The sequence below is a fragment of the Nesoenas mayeri genome, assembly GCF_963082525.1.
Source record: "Nesoenas mayeri genome assembly, chromosome: Z".
Lineage (NCBI taxonomy): Eukaryota > Metazoa > Chordata > Aves > Columbiformes > Columbidae > Nesoenas > Nesoenas mayeri.
In genome coordinates, this window is record NC_137542.1 from 26,051,822 (window position 1) to 26,077,152 (window position 25,331).

The 25,331-nt window shown below is 40.2% G+C and overlaps 1 protein-coding gene across 3 annotated transcripts in view; it reads right to left on the reverse strand.

The window, feature by feature from the left end:
• Positions 1–20,036, reverse strand: part of TUT7 (terminal uridylyl transferase 7) — a 35,681-nt gene extending 15,645 nt beyond the window's left edge. For 2 of the 3 annotated variants that reach the window (XM_080362996.1, XM_080362997.1), the window contains exons 1-16: positions 19,953–20,008; positions 18,598–18,642; positions 17,357–17,883; positions 10,869–11,041; positions 10,187–10,303; positions 9,002–9,179; positions 8,585–8,673; positions 7,443–7,494; positions 6,654–6,723; positions 5,665–5,791; positions 4,804–4,923; positions 3,991–4,122; positions 3,079–3,259; positions 1,587–2,713; positions 1,311–1,461; positions 511–597 (exon numbers count right to left, since the gene is read on the reverse strand). In XM_080362996.1, the coding sequence (XP_080219122.1) occupies positions 511–597; positions 1,311–1,461; positions 1,587–2,713; positions 3,079–3,259; positions 3,991–4,122; positions 4,804–4,923; positions 5,665–5,791; positions 6,654–6,723; positions 7,443–7,494; positions 8,585–8,673; positions 9,002–9,179; positions 10,187–10,303; positions 10,869–11,041; positions 17,357–17,852 (3,100 nt within the window). In that variant the 5' untranslated portion in view covers positions 17,853–17,883; positions 18,598–18,642; positions 19,953–20,008. Of the gene's footprint in view, positions 1–510; positions 598–1,310; positions 1,462–1,586; positions 2,714–3,078; positions 3,260–3,990; positions 4,123–4,803; positions 4,924–5,664; positions 5,792–6,653; positions 6,724–7,442; positions 7,495–8,584; positions 8,674–9,001; positions 9,180–10,186; positions 10,304–10,868; positions 11,042–17,356; positions 17,884–18,597; positions 18,643–19,952 lie in introns of all 3 variants that reach the window. The other variant, XM_080362998.1, reaches the window with a different exon arrangement.
• Positions 20,037–25,331: the final 5,295 nt, after the last annotated feature.

Consider the following 25,331-nt stretch of genomic DNA (forward strand, 5'->3'; position numbering starts at 1 on the left):
CTCAAAATTCCTTCTGCTAATTTTGAAAGACTGAAGTCCAAGTGTTTCTAAGAAATCCAGAAACAAACAAACAAATGTATTAAAATAGCTAAAGTCTGCAGATATGTATTTTAAAATATTCCAAACCCAGTAAGTTTCAGTAAGAAGGATTACAAAAAGCTTGTTTTTTGTAAGAGCAGATACAACAAGAAGTCTGGCTAAAGAATAAGGCTAAAATAACAATTACAAAAAACCATTCCACCACTGCTTTGATTGTTTTCTCCTTAATTTGCCATTGTTCCTTCGTACTACTGTGTTGTATATGTGGCTATTTCAAAAAGTACTTAAACCAGAGCCTTAAAAGACTTCAAACAGAAATTAATGTAATGAAATATACCAAAGCTGAGCAATAATATAGGTTAAATGGTCAAAACTAAGGTGTTTATTATGCTGATTTGATATGCTTTCTTGGAAAACACTCAAATATAAACACAGAAAAGTATAAATATAAAGCTGGTACTGCCTAGTTACCTGGAAAATCCTGTCTAATAAAGTTTTCCAAGTTTTGTCTTATATGTTCCCGAGCCTGATCCTCTACAATGTTTGGAGCAAAATCATCTAAAATAAAATTTAAAAAAGACAACAATTCAGGCAAACTGACCTGTAGAACGAGTCAACAGCAAAGATTCGAATGAAAAAATGAGGGGTTTACAGAAGGGGAAGGGGAGAGAAAAAGCAAGAGAAGATTCATATGTGAAGGAAAGAAAGCAAGGATGAAGTAGAAGAGAAATACCTGTTCAAAGAAAAACATTAATTAGACAAATAATGCATTTTGTCTGGTCAGAAATGGCGAGAGAGAAAGGAGGAAAGTTGGGTCACTCTGAAAAGAACAAAAGTGGAGAAGTATTACAAAACAGCATTTTGATTCCATTTTTTCTAGAACACTGAAACTGTTTTAGTAAACACTTTGTTTACTAAAAATCGTAAGTTAATGAACAGTCATGAAATCTGAAGTAGCTAAAAATGTAAAAGCATCAGTCAAAAATTTCACCCAAAATTAAACTCTCAGAAATTATATTAAGATGCCTAAACAAGTAATTATACAGCCAGTGCATAGAAGAGAAACCTAAACATTGTGTATTTCTCTAGATACAAACTACTCAGTAGTCCTATTAAAGCCCTTGCAAATCTTAGATTTGTATCTAAGAGAGCTGGATGCAGTGTAGCAAATAAATTAGTCCTCCTTATAACACCATCAGTCTGCGGGTATTTAATTATTTTTTGCAATTCTTTTTTTACTACACAACAATATTCAAATGAAAAAAACTTACGGTAACATTGGACACAAACTTGATCTAGAATAACTGAAAATTTGGGTGTCAACTCAGGCAGTGGGTCAAGCTCAATTTTCTTGAAGTCTTCTGGACAATCCCTCTTTAAATGACCTTCCCGTTTGCACAAGCTACATACTACTGTAGGAGACTGTATGAACAGAAAGCAAGATTGGTTTTAAAAACTATGATGCTTTTTTGAATTTGAGCAACACTTTCATATAACTGATAAGAGAACATAAGCAATATGTTTAAGCTCTGATACAGCTTGCTTACCTTGCCTTTTGTGAAAGCTGGTTTACTGAATTCATAAAACAGCTCAGATTCTAAACACTGTTCTGTTGCTGTGCTCTCTTCAAAAAGGCTTCCTTTCTCAGCAAGATCCTCTTGACTCAAGTTGATCCTCAGAAGTCCAGCCACATCTTCATCGAAAAGTTTGCCCTCATATTTATTGGAGATGGAAAAATCATCTTCTTCCTCTGACAGTGCATCATCATCTCCAGAGGCAGTGTATGTGTTATCTAGTTCATCTCCAGCTCTTAGGATCACACCACGCTCTCTCTGGTTTAGATTTGGTTCTTCCTCCTCATCATCCGAGTTAATAATTTGCGATATATGACTCCGCGTTGAACATAGGAATTTTTGGGGGTATTCATCCAGTTCATCAGTACCTTCAGTGCTCTCCTCATCACCATCGATCTTGTCATCCATTATACCACTGCACTCCAAGCCAAACTCATCACTCTCTGTAAGTGCAGAGTTTTGAAAACCTTCTACGTCTGAAGTACTACATGTCTCAATATCATGCTCATTCGCTGTAACAGGGAGATCTCCACTATCACTGTCTTCATCTATTCCCTGCTCAGTAGTCAAGATATTATCCCACCTTCTTTTATGTTCTTCATGTTCTTCCTCCTCTTCTTCCTCTTCATTTCCACTCTCTGTCTCTTCACAACTCGGTTTAAAATCCTCATTATCTCCAGAAATAACCTCCTCAATTATACAGTCTGAATCTTCATGGGTAATTCCCAAATTACTTATATCATCGGCCAGTTCTTCTTCTGTGAAGCTTTCTGAGCCATCATACGGTTTTGAAGGATGAATTCTATGTGCCTGGGGCACACCTGTAGCCTCCTTTATACAATCTTCCACTACAGTCGTGTTTGTTCTACCATCCAAGTTTTGCAACTCAGAATTTTCATGCTTTATAGCATCTTTTCCATGGTCCGGAATTTGGGATTTATCCTCATTGGCATGTAGAGATGATTTTTTGCTCAATTTTGCATTTTTTTTGTGAGGCAAGGCAAAATATTTGTAAGTTGCTCTCAGGCAGTGAAGAATATACTCATATACTAGCTGGCTGTTCAGAGTTCGTGCCACATTCCTTTTGACCGAATATGGGTCTTGGAGAAAGAAAAAGTGGATTAGCAGTGCAGAAGTTAAACTCTTCAAAAAACAATACACTTACATCCCTACAAAATTTGAATATGCTACTGTTAGTTACCCTAAAACATTGTGTAGGAACGTAAGATCTATAAATTGTGCTGAAAACAATTTTTAAGTCCATTTAATTACTTTTGATAACGTTAAAAAATACCCAAGAGAAATATTACATAAATTGATTTTTTTCAAAACATATTCTACTATATTATTTGCAATCATAGTCCAACGTTGAAAAAAATTATGTTATTAGACACCAGGTCCATAGCTGAGACAGTACCCTAGAAAATTAAAGAAACATTTATTTGAACTTTGTCGATACATATACCTTCCACAGCAATGCGCTTTTTAGGCCAGTCCTTTGATTCACGAGACACTGCTTCTTTGAGTCGTATACTAATAACCAAATCAGCCATATTGAACTCCAAGGCATAGAAACGAAGCATCTCTACCCAGAGCTGACCCGCAGGTGTAGAACACTGCTGTCCTGAACCAAATACTAAGGGAACCTGTCAATTACAGAAGAAAATAATAATATTTAATGCACAGGTGTTTAGCTGTTTTTCACCCGTTATGTGATATTACAGAATTCATAGCTGCTTCTACACTGTCACAATTGCAATAAAAATGGCAGTTAAAAAATGGGAAGAGATAGAATAAACTCAGATTATAAAACTTCAAAATGGAAGACTGCAGCAATGGTAAAGAATAGCATCGATGATTAATAATAATTACTTACTTAAGTGTTTATGCTATAATTTATAAATTTCCAAGGAAATATCACAACTAACCTAATTGGACAGAATGGATCACGTAGCCTATTTTTTAGCAAAGCTTAAGTTGTATTATTAACTGTCATAACATGCAATTATCTAGTGATACTGTTCTTGCAAAGTTCTTATAAATAATTTGTAAGAATAGTTCAAAGCTAAGAGGAAGTCTTTTTCATATGCTTAATCTAATTCTGAGATAAAACTGCTTGAACTCTATAAGCTATATTATTCTCCCCTGACAGATCAAAACCCAGTGTCTTATGAAAGAGTTTGAAACAACACCTAGATTCCTGGTAGCTTCTTAGCACCAAAAGGTAAGCAGAGTAAGTGTGGTATCAAGCAGTCATGAAATCTCTTAGTTGAGCTAATGGTTTCGCAACATAGGAAACAAAAACAGAAGATGGTTCTTTTTTTGAGAACAGCAATGACTGCTGGACTACTACAGAAGCAAATTAAATGGTTCAGACCTTGCCCCTTCTAGGGGAAGTTTCTTCTGGCAAATCAGAATCATCAGTGGGGTTATGCTCCCAAACCACAGCATCATTCTCGATTTCCTTCAGATTAAAATTAGTTAATTTGTTTAATGAGAATCCTCCAATCTAAAGGAAACAGAAAAGGAAACATACAGCTAAACATCACATGAGCTTTAAATCTCCCCCCATCTCCCCTAATGGCAGTAATCCAAACTAAAGGAGAACAAATGGATGCCATGAATATAACACCTGATTGGTGTCCCAGAGAACTGGATTCTGGATTTGCATCCATAATACAACTCCTGATATCAAGATGGGTTTCAGCCTCTAACTCCAAGAAATATATGCTGTAAACTCCTAGTCTGATCCCTCAGGCAGATACTGCACCAGTGTGAGGTACAGCTGTGGTCTACATTTTGAAGAATCAGATGTCAGATGTCAGAAAGAAGACATTGTTTTGGGATGTAGTTATGTGAATTCAGAGTCCTCAAGAGTCTCGAGGAAAGGTTGAAGAAATGAGGAATTACACTGTCCATTACCAGGAAGTGCATTATTCAATGCCCAGCTCTCCTTACTCACAAAAGGGGAAACAGAGCACTTAATTAAATGACTAGGATTGTGAATTGCATCCTTACAGCCAAGCATAGACAACTGAGGTGTAGTCTGGCTGAATTCACATTCTTTCCAAATTCCTGCAGAAATGACTGGCTTATGGCTTGCTCAGAATAGCAACAGGTTGACAAGTTACACACCACCACGAGTGATTGGTCCTCTCATTCCTACTATTCGCTGTGTTAATACACATACCCAGGATCCCAAATAGACAGGTAGAAAAGGCTCTTTCCTCTGTTGCAGAAAGAAAATAACCATTAAAGCGAACACATAAGGTGACAAGCCTCCCTCTTCAGGATGATCAACACAGCACAACTGTAAAAATAAATTGTGCAGTCATTAAAGTTTTGAACGATATCATCAAAAACTACTATTTTAATTGCTGTTCAGTAGTCTGTCACATTAAATACTGACAGAAACTCAGACATCTTTGACCTCTTGTGAGATGGACTTTGCTCTCAAGGCCTGCATATTTACTAGTGCAATGTTATTACCACAGTATGTTCAATGTTAGAGCCATAGGATGCAGACTGGCAAAGCAGACAGCATATGGCACATCTGCAAAAACTATGACTCATATTACATAAATATAGTACAAGTAAAAAGTTTTTCAATGTTCTTCTTAAATCATATTTCAATTGCAGGCACACAAAGTCCTGGAATAAGATATTTTAATTCACATAAAGTTTTTATCTACATCTAGTAAAAAGCAGCTTTTTCTTTCCTTTTTTTATGATGGATTAAGTTTAGGGGTAAACTGGTGACTCCATTTCATATAGATCACCCTGACTTGTTTGGTAACAGAGCAAGATACTTAACAGTCTGCATGCCACTGGCTGAAATTTAAAATTCCACTTTTGAAATTTCATGGAACATCGTGACAGACACATTATAGTTATACCATTTCTAAAATTCACAATTTATAAAAATTTAGATACCCTTTTTCCAACTCTTTTTCTAAAGACAGTTTCAACAACTGTTTTCTAAACCAACAGTCTTACCAGCATAACATCAATGTTCATTCAAAGTTTACAGGGGAATACAAATCACTCTTACCTTTGCCCAGTACCTGAAGGCAATCACTAAAGGTACTACAGTAGGTTCCAGTTTTCCAAGTGTAGCCAAGTGGTTTGTTGTCAGACAAGCATTCTCATTCCCTGCACTCACTTTACAAATAAGGCCACTAGAACCCAAAAAGAAACAAAGTAAAAGATCTTGGAGGTTTTGTAAGAACAGCCATGGGTCAGATGACATCTCACATAACAGTGTAGTAGAAGGCTGTAAGGAAAAACTTAACAGCCTCTCGTATCTACATTAGAACAAATATGGAAAACCAATTTGATTTATGATTAGGTTGAAAATACATGTATTCCAATTTTCTGTAAAAGTGTTTTCAAATACAATTCAAATGTAACTATTTGTTTCTAATGATATTAATTCACTGAACTAAAAAAAATACGGTACTAATTTCCTTCACAAATAAAAACCATCTTGCTGTACCACACCCATCAGAAAACAGCTTCCATGCTGTTTCCACAGCACAAGAAACATTTTCAAGCAGTGAAAGATCAAGGTGGCAGCAAAAAATTGGTAATATTTCTGTAACAGTAGCTCTTTATGGAATGTTTCATGAATCCTATGTGATATCCATTAAATGGGCAAAATTAAATATTTCACTTTTTCTCAAGATGCTAGTATAGCTAAGCAAGCTGATCTTGCCCTTACAGAAATCCATAATTTAATATGGCATCTACATTACCTATAAGGAAGAAAGTTTCTGCTTAAGCAGCTATCCCAAATGGAAGGGTTAGGGTACATGCTGGAAGCCGTAATGGTTGAAGGGATTAGGAAATAACACAGCCGAGGACAGAACAACCCTTACCCTCTTATTCTAGGCTAGGAATGACTTGCCCATGAGTGTTAGTTTGTGTTTCAAGATCCATGGAACTGTAATAATTTAGTACAGAAACGTCATTTTTCAGATGTTGGTATATATAATTTACATGGCTATACACTATTAGAACACACAAAGTGACAACCGAGACCTTTGCTTTTCTTTGCACACCACCACTGGTATTCTAGCATGGAAATCTGCATCAACTTCCACAAAAGATTCTAGTGAGGAGAAAAAAAAAGAAGAAGCCATGTTAAGCATAGTGTTGACTAAAAATATGTTGAACTGGATGCAGCTACAGGAGCACAGCTAGAACCTCAGCTTCTTAATAAAACGACTAATTTCAAGACAAATAACTCAGTACATCCAATAAATTAATCCTGTCACTCTTTCAAAGCAAGGTTTTCATATGTGATGGGAAGAGTACGGTCTATACTCTATGATAGCCACTGTTAAACAAAGCATTATGTCAGTACTAGATAGAAAGAAAATACTCAAGTTTATTTTTCCCTGGTAATTCAGAAATGCTCTATGTATGAATTAATAATTATAGGAAAAGAGACCACAATCTGAAAGCACATTACCAAGTTTCTGACCACATGCTAGAAGAGTTTAGATTACTTTCTGTACTATACGTGGCTCATAGAGCAGTCTGGGGAAAGAATGGCAGCGCAATCCACCTGAAGTTTAATGACATCTTCACTTATAATGTAGGATAACACCTCACACTAGGAACTTCTCATATCAACACAAATGAGACTTCAATAGTCATGGAACTAAATACCAAACCAAAGTTAGTTGTGCCAATGTATTATTTCCTGCAGTATTTTTCAGTCTCTTTCTAAAAAAACAGCATGTGGTTTACCTGTTCAAGTGTGGAATTCAAAAATACTAAGCAGTAATAATTTAATGGAATTGAGAAGGCAGCATTTTTTCTTACCACTGTTCTGGAGACTTTCTTGCACGAGTAATAGAACATCTGGTTGAGTCACCTGTCAATAAAAGCAATAAAGCGGTTTTCATAGCTGTCAAAAGTGATTTCCCACAACTCAAAAAAAAAAATTAAAATATTGTCCTTAGGTCACATCCATTTTTGCTTCCAGAGAGGGCAGGAAGAAGGAACAGCAACTGAGAAAAACCTGCTCTTAGTCCTTGGTTATCACTAAATTATTTGAAAATTAACACAAAGTCCACTTATTTTCAAGAAAAAAAAAAAATCCTGGAGAAATTTTAAGTAAAGCTATCTTTACCCCTATCAAGTAATTGGTTAGAGAAAGAAAATAAAACAACAGAAATATTATTCCATTGTCAATGAATATGATTGTCTTCTGACATAGTGGATCTACCTCACATCAAAGACTGGAACCATAGCTTTTTTCCAACTACAAGGTGATTTAAAAAGATGGACCCAATTTCAAAGTAATTTCAGTTTGCAATTGAGTACATCTTTTTGAAACATCCTATATATGCACTTTATGAACTTGGATCATTCTTTTTCCCTATAACACTTGCATCTTTGTTTCCTAGAGGAAAAGCTAAATTTTAACTACGAGACTGCCAAATCAACTACAGCGGAAGTATGGAATCAAGAGGTTTTCACAGTCCTTTATTTCTTTTCCATGTTCAAGCACAAAGATGTATAGAGACAACTAGCATGACACATCAAGACATTAAATAACTTCACCTATAAATTGTGTAAGATGGTTTCATGGCTTAAAAATAACCTAGCAACCAAAATCTCTGATGTTTACACATTGGTACAGAAAAACATCATGGAAGTGCCATTTAATCCAGCTGCAAGAGAAGATATAATGATCTGTCTCATAGGACTGCTAGGAGTACAGATGTTAAAGTGTTTTCAGTTTTTCAGAAGGAAGATTTGATAAAAGACAAAGCCGTATTATACTGCCTGACCATCACTGGTGTATGAAGCAAGGAATGTTATCTTAATGTGGTAGCTCTGTTTTACTCAATGCATTTTTAGCTACTATAACACTGCAAGTTATATTTAAACTCTAATTTACATAAAGGTGCAAGCATTGAAAACCACTTAGACATACTTAAGTAAATGGTCTTACTTACACTGGCAGGAAACTGGATATCTATGTTTACATCTGAAGTTTTGAAACCAAATCTGCTATAGGATGAGCCATACAATCTGAATGAGCACTCTGCAACGATAAGAATGATACTGCATTTACACCACACCACCAAATCAGTAGCTACTTTATATCATTCAGTAGATCTTAAATCCATACCTAGTTTTGATAACAACAGGAAATCAAGAAGGATGTTCCAAGAGCACAGAACTGTGTTACTGAGTCCTGCCTTCTGTGCTGTTCCTAGTTAAAGGCTTATAATGAAGGCCAAATGACCTTCATATTTAAAATTTAGCTAGCCAGTTTTTAATTAAGGTTTCACTTTGTGAGCTGTACTGTTTTGGTTTTTTTGTTTTTAAGGTTGCCACTTCTAGAATTTAAAACAAATTGCAAACAATACCTGGCAATTTTTGACGCAGTAAGTTTTCCATCATTGTTTTAATGTTGAGCCTTTCTTCTAGATCTTCACTATTTAAGCCAAACTCCTGCACTACATTTTCAATAGCAACACCAATGGCTTTTATCTGGGAAGGTGTTGGAGGAGGCAGAGCTGTCAGCAGCTGTTCTTCTTCCTTTTCCTTTAAAGATAAGAAGACTGATGTTTTAATGATTTTCTTGAGGTGCTTAATATACTGGAATGAAAGCCTGCCAACTCATCCCAAGTAATACCACCACAGGTTTTTCCAGATAATGGAGACAATTGGAAGCAAGAACATCAAGAAAGTAACTCTGACAGGTATAAAGAATTAGATATTCCAGGAAACTTCAGTAATGTGCAGAGGTACATATACATGTATTCGGAACATTTAAAAAGTCATCAATTCTTTCATCCCCTATGAAATGGGAAAGGGCAGGAGTTAAAGAGGAAGAAATAGAAAACCTGCAGAAGACAAATATTTTTGTCCATTTCAAGCTGAGAAAGTAGAAGGAACAGAAGACATTTAATTTAAAAAAATAGGAAGTAAAACTGAGGTTATGCTGGAAGTTATTTTGATATTTATGTTCAAGATAAAACTTCTTCCTTCACATATAAACAAGTCTGTAATACTCCATAGTTCATTTACAGAATTTCTGATTTGAAATCTTCACCCTGACGTATAGGCTATAATTTCTAACTCTGCCATACCATGTATATTTGCTTCTTGCTATTCCTCATTGCTCTGGACTTGATAAAAAACCACTCTTCATTGTTGAAATAAGCCAATGAAATATAAACTAAGAAGAATACACATAACCAGTCAACAAGAAGAGTCAGTTGGTAGAGCTTTTTTATTATACTTCGGTCACCAGTAACAAAATATTACTGAGTTATACTTGAAATGAGAACTTCTTTCAATAATAATAGTCTTGAAAAAGTACAAATTAAATTCCAAAGCTGAGGGCAGAAGCAAAGTCCAGTTCCCAAGTTTACTCTTTTTACCAGTACCACAAAGAAACAGTTTTAAAGAAGATTCAAACATGGTTAAAAAAACAAAACAAAACAAAACAAAAACCCAAAGCAAAACAAAACAACAAGCAGAATGATCTTGGAAGCAGTGCAGTTTCATAAATCTGCATTTTATAGTTTTTCTTGTCCTTAACTCACCTTCAGGTTTTTCTTGTGTCTTTTCTCTTTAATATGCTTATGAGCAAAAGCCACTGACTCAATCAAAACATCACACAGTTTGCAGGTGTATTTTGCTGATGGGTAGCTTCGAGGTTGCTAAAATAAAGACAGTAAAAAACCCTAAAGTATAGAAAGATATTACTTTCATTTCATTCAATACCATTGCAAAGTTGAATGACTGTAACTCTTAAGTCCAGAAATACTCTCTTTAACTTTCCTAACTCCCTCTTCACAGTAAAAAAAATTGCATATCAGGTATAATGCCAGAAGAGTGGTAGTATTAGGTCAATCAAGGCCAACACCTTGTCTTTTACAGTGGAAAATACACAGTTCCCATGGAAAAATACATTGACTGGACAAACAGACAAACTTTTCTGGTCCACTGCCCCAGCATCTAGTGATTTGATTTTAATTCAGGAACTAAAGCAACTGCCATTTTTTGTGCTTGCCTTGCTGCCAAATCAAGATTTATTATCGTAAAACCCAAAGGATAACCTGCCTTCTCTTGACAATTCATTAACAGCACCAATTTCATACACTACATGAATTCTACAACTAAACTTTCTAGCTACAGTCAGATAAAATGCTCAAAATGTACCTTCTATGTTGTATTTACAAACAAAATAATACGGAAGGACTATACAAGTAAAGACAGTGGCACCTTCTTCAGTCTGTAAATGCAGTCTCGCTTCAATCGTTCTTCGGCTTGCTGCAACCCTAGAAGTTCTTTTGCCGACAGCACAGATTCGTCTATGACTGGATCATCCACTTTCTCTTGATCGCACTCATCTTTTCTAGTTCTTGATCTTCTTTGTTGCCTAAGTTTCTTCATTTCTTATAAAGAGTTATGAGAGCAAATAATGTCAAATAACTTCAGAGTACCACAGAGCATTTTCTTTTTTTCTTTAATTACCACTCTGCTAATGGATGAGTCAAAGATACAAATCATCTAACTTGCATAGTTTCATGATCTGTTCTCTGCAAGTCTGACAATAGCAATATTGTATATATTTATATTTATGTCATAACATACAGTACCTTTGTTTCGAACTACTAAAAACCATTTATTTGTCCCATTGAACTCACCAACTTCATTTAGATAGCTTTGTTAAACTAGCAAAAAAGCCCGAAACTAAATGCAATAGATTTCATTGCCCAGTTGAGACATAGCTGTATGTCACTGTAACGAAAAGGCAGAATATATCCTAAGATGTCAGGATGTCTAGTAAGGCTTCGGTAGACGAACAAAATAGAAAGCAAACTGATCCATAGACCACTGTGAATATCACACAACTAGTGAGTGTAAGATGATCTGAATTACTTGTAAGAGTTAAGAGCACTACGATATACTACTGCCATGGCTTAGCTGACATACAACAATTTATTATCACCAGTAATAACTGCCTGTTAATGTCACTTGCCTTTCAATTAAACCAGCATATGGATTAGTATTGCCTTCACATTATTAAACAGACAAGTGAAAACAAACAAACACATCAACCACTATTGGCTATGTAAGTCAATAAATAATGAACTTGCTAAGTATTTGTACACATTGCTTAATAAAGCTGTGCAACTGGCAGAATAAACATGCTTAGAAAGCTTGTTATGTTTACAACAAAACCTCTGTAACAAATTAATTTGAACACCACTTCTACTTTTACGCAAACTTTGTCATAATTTTGAAGCAGGAATTGCTACTTATCCAAAGAATACCTGTAAAAGTAATCTCAGGAATTAATCTACACAGGCTAGATTTTCACACATTACTTTGGATCACATCTTACCTTCCATTTGAACAGCTATACAGGATGTCCAAATGCATGGAATTTCTAAAGTTCCTTGCTCCTGAGGAAGTTTATACAACTTCCTTAGACTCCAAAAGCCCCATCACAGCATGAGGTTTGAATATGCAATAATAATAAAAATGAAAACACAACTTCTCTACCACATACATTTACAAAGTTTCTTTCCTGTGACCCCAATTTTTGTCTCTAATAACAGGCAAAAGGGAAACAATCTGGTTGTGTATTTACAACTAGTTGTTTGATTCGGTTCACTAAATAGCATGCCTGTGCTAACGCTGTAAACAGGAACAGCGCAAGAATGGTAATATAATTTATTTCAGCAGCAGCACGCTTATGCTGGAATAAACAGAATGAGGCTTAATAGATTGCAGGGACAATACTCCAAAGGAAGCTCCAAGGAGAAGAAATAGAAGCCTGAGTCTCTGAACTTTACACACCTCTTCCATTTTCCATGGTGATTTTCCTGCTCAAACTCTTAAGACTTTCAACAGTCATTTGACTACATTTTTACTGATCAGTGTAGACTGAACTTGGAGAAAATGTGTATTAAATTAACATCTCTGAAGGAAAGCACATGACAACTACCTACTTACCAATTACTTCTGTAACCACGAAGTAACTTAAAAAATTACAAAGTAAAGAAATATTTCTAATATTTGGTAGTTACAGTAGTGACAATCTTATTGTAGCTTAATCACTAAATGAAGTAGTAGAGGCAGGTTAAAGTTAGAACTCCTGCAAGAAAAAAAATCAGTGCCTCAGAGACTGAGCAGACTCCTTCATTACGAGCTGCAGTAAAACGGCATAAAACTAAAGAAAAGGGACAACTGCATGAAAGATTTCAAGTAAAAGAAAGATGTAAAATAAAAATTGTTAGTAATTATTTGCTATGTGACATCAAATTAGAACTTTTGAAGGAACCTCAAAAGGTGAGCTATGCTGTGCCTGTGCTTCACTGCATGATGAAATGAACCTTGTCAATCCTGAGCAATGCTCACCTAACCTGTTTGTACCCTCAGGTACAAACTCCATGAGCTGCCCAGACAACCCCTCCAGTACCTCACTAGCTTTATCATTGGAAACTTTCCATTTCTTCCTCATCTGAATCTTTCTGGCTCAACTTCAGGCCCATTGTTTTGTGTCCGATCTACTGGGAAGACACAAGCCAGATTACTACATCAGCTTTTTAACACCTTTCTAGACAGCTGAAGACTGTTAGCATGCCTCCCTATCCTCTACTTTTGCAGAAAGACTGGGGATTGTTTGCAATTCATGTAGTTTATACTTTCTATGTACCCTGGCATTCTTCTTGCTCTTCTTTGGACTGTTTCCATTTTATTCATTCAGGTGGGGTGCCAAAGCTGGATAGAGAACTGCTACTAAATTTACCGCAGACTGACAGAAAAAGGAGTACTTCAGGCTGTGAATCTGTTTCTGTGCCCCACAACACCATGATGCTGAATACTCATTATCATCTTCTGATACACTACGATTTCAGATTCTTCTCTGAAAAATTACTATTCATAACTTTTCCTCCTTTATTTGTACAGTTGACATTTCTACTTAAATAATGGTACTTGAATATATTTTTTTTGTATTTTATCCTCTAGGTAGGTCATTTATCCAGCTGTTCAAAGTTATTTTATTAACCTTCCTGCTTTCTGCAGTCAGTTCCTATCAGCTCCACAGCCTATTCAAATTTAAAAGCACACAATTAAAAAGCATGCTGCCTTCACTCATCATCAGAATAGTGTGATAAATATCAAACAGAATAGAATTCTCGTAGATGCTTGCTGAATACTCCCTATCGTTTTGACAAAATCCTTGGTATCTTCTGAGTATAGTTACCTAATTAGCTCTGCAAGTCTCTTGTATTAATTTAATTTACAGAAATTTCCTCTAGTTTACTTACAGGACTGTCACATAATAGTATCTAAAGTACTACAGTACTAGTACTACCAGTATCTACCAACTGCTTCTCCCACATCCATAGGGGACTGACCAGCCTTTTAAAGAAATAAATTAGAAGGACTTGGTGTACTTTTTTTCTTGACAAATCACACAGAATCACAGAATGTTACTTAGTGGAAGGTAGCTTGAAAGATCATCTAGTCCAATCCCCTTGCCGGAGCCGGAACACCCAGATGAGGTTACACAGGAATGTGTCCAAGCAGGTTTTGAATGTCTTCAGAGAAGGAAAATCCACAACTCCCCTGGGCAGCCTGTTCCAGTGTTCTGTCACCCTTACTGTGAAGAAGTTTCTTCTCATATTTAAGTGGAACCTCCTGTGTTCCAGTTTGTACCCATTGCCCCTTGTCCTACCACTGGTTGTCACCAAGAAGGGCCTGGCTCCATCCTCGTGACACCCACCCTTTATATATTTATAAACATTAATGAGGTCACCCCTCAGTCTCCTCTTCTCCAAGCTAAAGAGACCCAGCTCCCTCAGCCTTTCCTCATAAGGGAGACGCTCCACACCCTTCATCATCTTTGTTGCCCTGCGCTGGACTCTCTCCAGCAGTTCCCTGTCCTTCTTGAACTGAGGGGCCCAGAACTGGACACAATATTCCAGATGTGGTCTCACCAGGGCAGAGTAGAAAGGGAGGAGAACCTCTCTCAACCTACTAACGACCCCTCTTCTAATACATACCAGGATGCCATTGGCCTTCCAGGCCACAAGGGCACAGTGCTGGCTCATGGTCATCCTGCTGTCCACCAGGCCCCCAGGTCCCTTTCCCCTACACTGCTCTCTAACAAGTCATTCCCCAATTGATACTGGAACGTGGGGTTATTCTTGCCCAGATGCAAGACTCTACATTGCCCTTGTTATATTTCATTAAATTTTTCCCTGCCCAACTCTCCAGCCCATCCCTGTCTTGCTGGATGGAAGCACAGCCTTCTGGCTTGTCACCCACTCCTCTTTTTTACCTTTCAAATACTTATAGTAGATTACACTATCTGTTCAATAATGGATTCCCAAGATTAAAGTTGCATACAACTTTATAAATTCCACTTTCCTAGATGCCAGTAGCTCACTCTTCCTGAGTAAGTTCTCAGGTATGATTGCCACTGGTCCCATAAATCCTCTTCAGTGAGTTCCTGAAATTTCACAGAACTAAGTTCATTACACCCAGCAAATTCAAGAACAAACTTGGGAAAGGATTCTACTCTGCTCTCTTCTCATCCAAGGTTAAGCCTACGTGTGCAACTTCTATCAAGGAGAAACACAGGGCATCTGTTCACAGTTTATCTTTTAGTGACAGTTGATATAAAGGAAAAGGACATTTAATTCCTGGACTTCCTGGTATCAACCAGCAATAGCTTTCCTTCTCAGCAGGGGGATCAATACTGTCTTTGGCCCCCAGTCTCAACTAAAACAAGGCAGATTTCTTGCTAAAAGGCAGTTGTTCCATGCTAGCTGCACCTCATCTGTGCCTCGGTCTTTCTTATTTTATTTAATTATGTTCTTTTTCAAGCTTCCTCTTTCTGCTTTCATCTACTTACACTCCCTTCTGGTACTCACGTTCAATGAAGATCCTACGATACTGATCAATTTATCCTTCTGTAATCATTTGGAAACATACTACAGTCTTGCATAAGGTATAGAAAACAATACTACTTATAGATTTCAAGAAGTTTGGATGTGATTGGTGTCCTGGATTCCTGATTTACAGACGTGGATTAAGAAATTGATCATAATTATTGTACTAGCAATTGTTATGTTGCAACGTGTGACCAAGTGCTGTGTTGCAGCCACTAAAACAGTTTAGAAAAGGTAGGACTCATCTGATACATAGATGTATGCAAATAAGTCCTAAAGGGGAGAACTGTAGCCAGTATCACTTACAAGAATGAAACCTGCCAGAAATTGCAATCTGCTTCTCTAACAAGATAAGAGTTATTTGTGAAACACCTAATCACAGAGACCTCTGATCTTGCAGCTTCAGACCTTTTGAAGCCTGTACAATTAGTTCATTCTTGCTTTAACACATATATCGAGACAGAATCACAGAATGTTAAGGATTGGAAGGGACCTCAAAACATCATCTAGTCCAATCCCCCTGCTGGAGCAGGAACACTTAGATAAGGTTACACAGGAAGGTGTCCAAGCGGGATTTGAATGTCTCCAGAGTAGAAGACCCCACACCCCCCGGGCAGCCTGTTCCAGTGCTCTGTCACCATCACTGAGAAGTTTCTTCTCAAGTTTAAGTGGAACCTCTTGTGTTTCAGTTTGAACCCACTACCCCTTGCCCTACCATTGGTTGTCACCAAGAAGAGCCTGGCTCCATCCTCGTGACACCCACCCTTTATATATTTGTAAACATTAATGAGGTCACACCTCATTTTCCTCTTCTCCAAGCTAAAGAGACCCAGCTCCCTCAGCCTTTCCTCATAAGGGAGGTGCTCCACTCCATCATCTTTGTTGCCCTGTGCTGGATTCTCTCCAGCAGTTCCCTGTAGGACTGTGAGATAAAGTGTACTTTAGCTGGATTTTCCTCATTATATGCTAAAATGATTATGTAACGAATATGCGAATGTGTAACCAACTGTCTCTTTAGGACAGCCATGAGTAGTGATAAAATTTCATTTATAATGGCCATTACTTTTCTTTTTGGTATGCTGACTTTGTTAAAGCATCCAGATTTGCACAACTCTCTAATAAACAACGTCTTGTCTCTCTGTGCTACAATTTGCCTTTTTTTTTTTTTGGTACACCAGGTGTCAGAACCCTGCTTTTGGGACAACACTCCCTTAGCCTGTTCTTTCTTGCATTTCTAATACCAAGGGCTTGTATTCTTATTATTAGTACCAACTGCCCATAGGGAAGTCCAGTATTCATGGAGAAACGTTTTTGTGTTATTGCTGTATTACTGTTGCTAGTATTAAGTTCTCATGATACCCACAAGGAATTGTTTTCAATCTTTGTTAATATATGTTATTACAGACCTCACTGGTGGCTTCAAAATCTTACCATGTATCAGCCTAAGTGAAACATCCCTTATCAACCTTGACAGATTCAAACAAATTGTACCTGGAAAACCACAAACAGGGACACTACACAGATGTACAATCTACTTACTCTTACCACTTACAAACTCACAAAGACAACACAATTTATAAAACAATTTCTGTATCATTTGCTGTAGCAATTTGTTTAAAGTGCTGCAGTACGGTACAGCTAGCAATATATGTATATATACACAGTGTAGCTTGCAATATATGACAGAACAAAAATGATTTTTTTGCTTTACAGTGAATCTTGAAATTTTACTTTTCACTAACACACAGAAAAAGCTACTTTATGGTTAGGTAAGTAAAAACAATAAAACATTTTGATTACCAAAGCTTCTTTGCTGCATGTCTGGCATATCTTCACCCATGAACTCTTCCTGAAGCTGTCGTCTTACATTTCTGTTTCCAGAACCTTCAACCTCATGAAAAGAGTCCTTTCTTGTCCTGCTGTGCACAGGAATCCGGGCAACAGATCTGTACTCTCTCCAGCTGTCAGAAGTACCATGATGGTCATCAGATACCCGATTCTTAATTTGGTCTCTTTGGGTATCATTTAACTTTGACCCTTGACCATAAGTTGCGTTTTTAAGTGAATTTGGGCTACTCAAAACACTACGTGGCCCTCGCCTGGGACTGTTTCCATAGTGACCTAGAGCTCCCTTCTTCTTTTGCAGGCTGGTATCTGTTTTATTGCTATGGCCATTTTCATATTCATCCATGACTCGGTGGTCTTTCTGGAAAGGACTTCCTTTCAATTCTTGTTGATGCAAAATCTCCTGTTCCTTATATTGTCTGGCAAAGTAAGGTTTTGCAGCATCTCCCATGGTTATTGCTGTTCAATTTAGTGATTCCCACCTAGAAATTAAAAAGTTAAAGTTGTAATTTCAAATTAATCATGTGATAAACACGAGTTATTATTTGTTGTGGAAATCTCAACAAGCAAAGCCCTGGCTCTGTAATACCATTAAGGCAAGAAAGTCTTGGTGTAAAGCATAACTTGTTTCAAGCAACCAGAAGGCAGTTCAACACCGCTAGGTTTCTCCTCTTAAAATATCTAACACCTATGGATGGTTCACAATATGCAGAAACAGCCTATGGCTTTTTTGGGCATTAAGGTCTAGACACCTTTAGGACAGACAACTACTTTTTAAAGTCCACATCAGAGGCATAACTCCATATAGGAAAGCTTTAAAAGAACAAAGGAACTTGGTCACATGTTGAATATATAGGAGGCAATAATGAGGATGGCCCCAAAGCCATTCTAAATCACCTGAATATTCCCCCTTCCCCACAACAGGCATTGTTCATTTTGTTAAGAATGAAAATTGTGATCAGAGGAGACAGATGTAGACTTTGAGCACCAATCCATCTGTCAGGCAAATCTGATGCAATGATTAAGAAGCAATGCTGCACTGCCCAGTGCAATCTGCACATTCTGTCTACACCACCATTCCAAGGTCTCGCATTACTGGGTATTAAGCACTCATATTTCACACTATTTTAGTATTCTCAAAAACATCTGGGCTACCAATTTGCTACACCCCCACTTGGTCATATCTATATACTTACAGTAAAATATTTCCAAGGAGCTATAACTTCAATGTTAGCACAAACCTGTGTGGATTTTGAAAGAGGGGGTTACCTATAAGAGGCTGGCTAAATATATGTAAGCAGAAGCAGTCACATGAAAAATTAATATTGTACAATTTAAATAAAGCCACATACAATCAAACAAAACAAAAAAAAAGTTTTCACTTTCAAAAGACATGTATGTGCTTAAGAACGTAGGGAAGACTGTAGGGCATTTACAAGAAGCACCTAAACAGCAGGAAATGCCCCTCTGTTGCCTTTAATATGGGAGCAGGGTACCTGTTCTTCTTAAGGGGTTTGTTTGTTTGGGGTTTAATTTTTTAAAGCTCTGCAGCCCCCAAAAGCACTATCAGCCATGTCCATGTCTGCTTTCTATAAGTTGAGGCTTTTAGTGTTTAACCTCCTCTCAAGCAGAGGAGATTGTTTTGCTCTTATAAGTGACAAAACGGTCAGATTCCTGTCCTAAAGACCTGAATGCATAGCCTGTTACATGCAACTGCGGTGAAGCAGCCATTCCAGCAAAGAGCTGGAAGAAGAGCTTCAAACGGCACGAACTGAACTTGCTTCCTATCCCACAAAACAAACAGCTCTCACATCTGAATTTCAGAGTGACCTAAAAACAGTGATCCCCGGCAGCAACACCCACACGCAGCCGCCAGGCCGGATGACGACACGCTCCCCCCACTGGCAGGGCGCACCGAGGCGAAGTTCACTCTCGCCTCCCGATCCCGACCATCCCGCGAGCCGCTGGCCGGCCCGGAGCAGGGGGGGCTGCCCCATGGGGGTCAGCAGCAGCGCCGCTGAGGGACCACTCGGCTCTCTGCAGGGACAGGAGCAGCGAGCGGCGCCGGCCAAGCCGCCAGCGGGACCCAGAGGCGGGCGTTAGGACACTGGCCTCCACCAGCACCACGCAGGAAACACGCCACGGGGACCCCGTCTCCACGCGGCGCCCCTTCCAGTCCTCCCAGCAGTTGGCGAAGGCCCGCAGGCTCCCAGCTCTCTCCCACCTCGCCCCCAACCCCGAATAACCGAAGGCCCGGGGAGCGGCCTGGCGGAGGCCGGGGGAGAGCCATGCGGCCGGTGCAGGGCAGCGCCGGGGACTGTGGCGCACCAGCACCAGCCCCCCGCCCCGCTCGGCCCTGCCCCGGCGCCTCAGCCGGACAGCCCGCGGGTGGAGAGATCGGCGAAGGGGCGGGCGGGCCGTGGCCTAGGCCCGGGAGGGGGACGGGAAAGGAGGCACAGGGGCGGCTGAGGGGGAGAGGGCGCCGGGGGACACCGCCCGCTGCTGGGGAAGGCCTTGCCCGGCCACCACCCGCCGGGAGAAGGGCACTCACCAGCCGCCGGCCCGCCTCCTACCGCCACCCCGCCACTGCGCCGCGGCGGAAGCGGCCCCAACCCCTCCGGACGGCCGATCCGCCCGGGTTTTCCGGCAGCCCGGCCCCGCCCCCCGGCGCGCACCTCGCCGGGGCCGCGGCCGGGCGGGCGGAGCCTTAGTGAGGAGCGTGAGGTTGATCTATAGGTTAAACTCGGTAGCGGCCGGGAAAGCCGTGTGGGCGGGAGGACACTCCCAGCAGTGCCCCTCGCCGCTGCCCCAGCGCGTCTCTTCGCTCCAGGCGTCCCACCCGCCGCGGAGCGGGGATGGTAGACCCCGTGTCCCAGGGGGCTGTCCAGGCAGACTTCTGGTGGCGAAGGCTTTATGTCACGGCCAGCCCTACCAACGCAAAACCCACCAGCTGGCGTGGAAATCTGTTCCCCGCAGCTGGGGAAACACGGCAATTAAGGTTCTGTGGAACCCAGCTAAATTAAACAGGTGCAACGTGTGCACTGCAGCCATCTTCCTGGAAAGACCATAGTAAATAAAAGGACTGGCAAGAGCAATCGCAAAACCAGTACAATATAAGCAACTACTGCAGAATAGTCCCCGAGTATAATGTTGGTTGCCTCTCCATGCGTACCAAACCCAACTGCGTGTAGCCCGCGTGTCTCGTGGAACTGACCACCCCACTCGCAGCAGCCCGTGTTCAGAGCAGATCGCCCACCAGAAACACAAATCACAGGCAGAGGGAAAACCAGGAGCAGGCGGGAAAGCAGACGCATACCCAGTCTCCTCTAGATTAAAAACGTATTCTCTTACCACTAAATTACCCTTCTCACTGAATTAAATGGGCTGTGTGTTTTGTGAATATTGCTTGCTCTGGCTCAGTGCTTTCCTCATACAGCTTCCTCCTGTTTCTGCATGCCCTCTTCATTACCTAATCACAGCTATTTTAGGAGGGTCTCTTCCTGCTGCTCTTTTGCATTCATATTCATGGAAATGTGCTCTTAACCCACCTCCTGAGACGGTCCTTACAAGAATTCAACTTCCATTCCAATCCAGGCTTCCTGAGCAAAATGTGCACAAGTATACGTATTTTGAAGGTAGGTAAATAGTAGAGCCTTCCAAAAATTACTCAAGCTGCCTTTCAAAGGCAGGACATTGTAACTTTTTAGCCTAGTGCTTTGCATCGCTACTTGGGAGTTATTTTTGCCTTCCCCTATACAACCCCTGCAAAACAAGAGAAGTCTCCTGGCAAGATGCTCTATGGAGAGGGTCTGGCACGAAAGGATAGCTTAACTAAGAAAATAAAACATTGCTGTGAGCAGATGTGGCTGGGGTGGCACACAGAGGAATGTTTCTGAGCCCTGTCTTGCCTCCATCGTCCGTCAAATTGTTTCAACAGCTGCAAGCTCAGAACATTTCATGTCATATTGACTGCGGTGGGTCAAACAATGTTTGATTTTAAGGAAGCACATCACTAGTGCACCTGTGCAAGATTGTCTCAAGTTCCTGTCATTTTTATGAAACCGGAATTCCTGTTGTTTTTATTAAACTCCAAGATTCAATTTTAGATTTCAGTTAGATAACTGGATACTCAAATACTAGCATTTCCTATGATCAGACAAATACAAGAGGAAGTGAGCTAAAAGGGTCAGATATACTCAATGCACGTGATACTTGCAAGACCCAGACTTTCATTAGCTGAGATTTGTTTTTTTCTAAATAGGCAACATAAAGATACAATAATCAGCTTTGCAAGAAAAAGTAAAGTTAGCATAGTGAGTACAAATATGCTGAAATAAGAAAGAAAATTTGCAGATCTTTCTAAATTTACCTGGAATAAAAGAAAAGAGAGAGAAATTGAAAAATATTAAAAGAATCCAACTCACTAAGTTAAGTAAGATGAGCCAGACACAAATAAATCATAAGACTGAACTTGAAAAACAAATCACAGTATTAGGCATCACAAAATCATATTTTATTTTTAAAGAGATATAATACCTGGAATTTATTGAGTAGTAGTTTTGAATCTGCCACAGACTTTTTGCTCCATCTTAAGCAAGTTATTACATTTCCAGTTTCTCCATAACTACATTACTTAGCTCAAACAAGTCCTGGTTTTGTTTGTTTTGTGTGTGGTGGGGGTTTTGTTTGTTTAGTTGGTTGGTTTTGGTTTTGGGATGTTTGTGTGTGTGTCTGTGTGTGTTGTGGGACACATGCTGTTTTCGTTTTGGAAAGCTTGCTCAGCAAGAAAAAAAAAAAAAAAAAAGAAAGATTCTGTGGTCTTGTGAGACAAACTGGGCCAATTCAGGACCAGAAACCTGCCATACCAGTGCTAATGAGCATGGGATTTCCCAGGCATAGGAGTGGTAGGAAGCAGAGGTGGAGTGCCTGTTTTGACTGTGACTCAGCCCTCTCTTGGAGCCTCACCCCATATCTGCTGTCTTTGTCACCTCAGCATTTCACTCTTGCAACACTGCAGCTTGAAAAGCTGCTAAGAAGTACTGAAAATGTTGCTACTTGTCTCCAACGGAGGGTTGCACCACTTGCAGATAAGTCAGAAAAGCAGTCTGACAGTTATTTTTAGGTGAGATTTTCCTGAAGACAGTGGAGCTGACTATTTACACCTGAATAGGTGTAGTCACTTTCACCATTGTAAGCACATGACGGTTGCCATGGCAGGTTTGTGACAGTGTGATATAATCAATCTGCCAGTCTTCCCCATATTGTTATTTCAGCCATTGTCCTCTATACCAAAAAGGCTTTAGCTGCTTCACTTTTTTGATTGTGGCACACATTTTATATTCATGGATAACCAGTTCAATAGCATCAATAGTCAAGTCCACCCCTTCATCATGAGCTCATTTGTGTGTTGCATCCCTTGCTGAATGTCCTGATGTGTCATGGGCCCACTGAGCTATAAATAGCTCACTCTTATGTTCCCAGTCCAGATCCATCTAAACCACTTCAATTCATAGAATTGTAGAGTCATAGAACCATAGAATCATAGAATCATTCCACCATAGAATCATAAAATCATAGAATGCTTTGCATTGGAAGGGAACTTTCAAGGTCATCTAGTCTACTCCCCTGCAATGAGCAGGGAGAACTTCAGCTAGATCAGGTTGCTCAGAGCTCCATCCAGCCTGGCCTTGAATGTTTCCAGGGATGGGGCATCTACCACCTCTCTGGACAACCTGTTCCAGTGTTTGACCACCCTCACTGTAAAAATTTATTCCTTGTGTCTAGCCTGAATCTCTCCTCTTTTAGTTTAAAACCATCTCCTCTTGTTCTGTCATAACAGGCCCTGGTAAACTATCTGTCCCCATCTTTCTCATAAACACCTTTTAAATACTGAAAGGCTGCAATAAGGTCTCCCTGGAGCCTTCTTTTCTCCAGCTTGAACAACCCCAACTCTCTCATACTTTCCTCACAGCAGAGCTGTTCCAGCCCTCTGATCATTTCTGTGGCCTCCTCTGGCCCCTCTCCAACAGGTCCATGTCTTTTCTGTGCTGAGGGCTCCAGAGCTGGACAACAGGACTCCAGGTGGGGTCTCACCAGAGCAGAGTAGAAGGGCAGAATCACCTCCCTCGACCTGCTGGCTACACTGATTTAGGTGCAACCCAAGATATGATTGGCCTCCTGGGCTGCGAGTGCACATTGTCAGTTCACATCCAGTCTTTCATCCAACAGTACCCTCAAGTCCTCTGCAGGGCTGATCTCAATCCCTTCATCCCCCAGCCTGTACTAGTACTGGGGGCTGTCCTGATCCAGGTGTAGGACCTTGTACTTGGCCTTGTTGAACCTCATGAGGTTCACATGGGCTCACTTCTTGAGCTTGTCTGGCTCCCTCTGGATGGCACCCTGTTCCTCAGGCATATCAACTGCATCCCTCAGCTTGGTGTCATCTGCAAACTTGCTGAAGGTTCACTTGATCCCACTGTCTATGTCATTGCTGAAGATATTAAACAGTACTGGTCCCCGTACAGACCCCTGAGGGACCACGACTTGTTATATGTGTCCATCCAGACGTTTTAACATTGACCACTACTCTCTGAATATAAACATCCAGCCAGTGCCTCATCCACTGAATAGTCCACCCATCAAATCCATATCTCTCCAATTGAGAGAGAAGGATGTTGCGGGAGACTGTGTCAAAGGCTTTACACAAGTCCAGATAGATGACATCTGTAGTCCTTCCTTTGACTATTAATGTAGTTACTCTGTTGTACAAGGCCACTAGGTCTGTCAGTCAGGACTTGCCCTTGGTGAAGCCATTCTGGCTGTCCACCATGTGCCTTACCAGAGCTTCTAGATGGATCCATTCCATGATGTTCCCAGGCACAGAGGTGATGCTGACAGGATGGTAGTTCCCGGGGTCCTCTTTTCTACCCTTTTTAAAAATGGGTGCAATATTTCAATGTTTCCCTTTTTCCAGTCACCATTAGTCTTCACCTGACTGCTGTGACTTCTCAAATATCATGGAGAGTGGCTTGGCAACTACCTCAGCCAATTGCCTCAGCACTCTGGGGTGTATCTCATCAGGTCTTACAGATTTATGTATGTTCAGGTTCCGCAGGTGGTCACAAATCCGACCTTCTCTTACAGTGTGGGGGCCTTTGCTCCCCAGTCCTCATCTTACAGTTCATCCACTGGAGAGGTGTGGGAACAGAGGCAAAATGTTGCTGAGTACCTTAGCCTTTTTCTTGTCTGTTGTTACCAGTTTGCCATTCTAGCAGTCTGGTCCACCTGCTTGTTGCTTCAATGTTCTTGAGTGGCGTGACTCTTGAATGTGGAGAATCTGTATGACGTACTTTTACAAACAGATTCTCCACCCAAGCAGCAATGTCTTGCCACAGTTCAGCAGGCCAGATGGGTCTACCTCTGCACTGCCAGTTGCTCTGCTTCCATTGCTGTAGCCACCCCCACAGAGCATTTGCCACCATCTATGAGTCAGTACTGGCCATTTTTCTCATTAAGCAATATCTAAAGCCAGCTGGATGGCTTTCACCTCTGCAAACTGACTCATTTCACCTTTTCTTTCAGCAGTTTCTGTGAGCTGTCATGTACGACTCCACACAGCAGCTTTCCACCTTCAATGTTTTCTGACAATACGAAGGACCCATCAGTGAACAAGGCATATTGCTTTTCATTTTCTAGTTATTTGTCATCCAGTGGAGTGTCTTCAGCACAAGTTACCTCATCTGGTGACACCCTGAAGTTTCAGCTCTCTGGACAGTCCATGATGACTTCCAGGGTTTCCAGGCAGTCGGGGTTTCCCATTCAAGCCCATTGTGTGATTGGAGCAACCCATTGACTCCACATAACATCAGTTGTATGACTTGTAGAGGGTAAATCCAGTCCAGCACTGGAAATTGAAGTGCTGAAAGGAGCT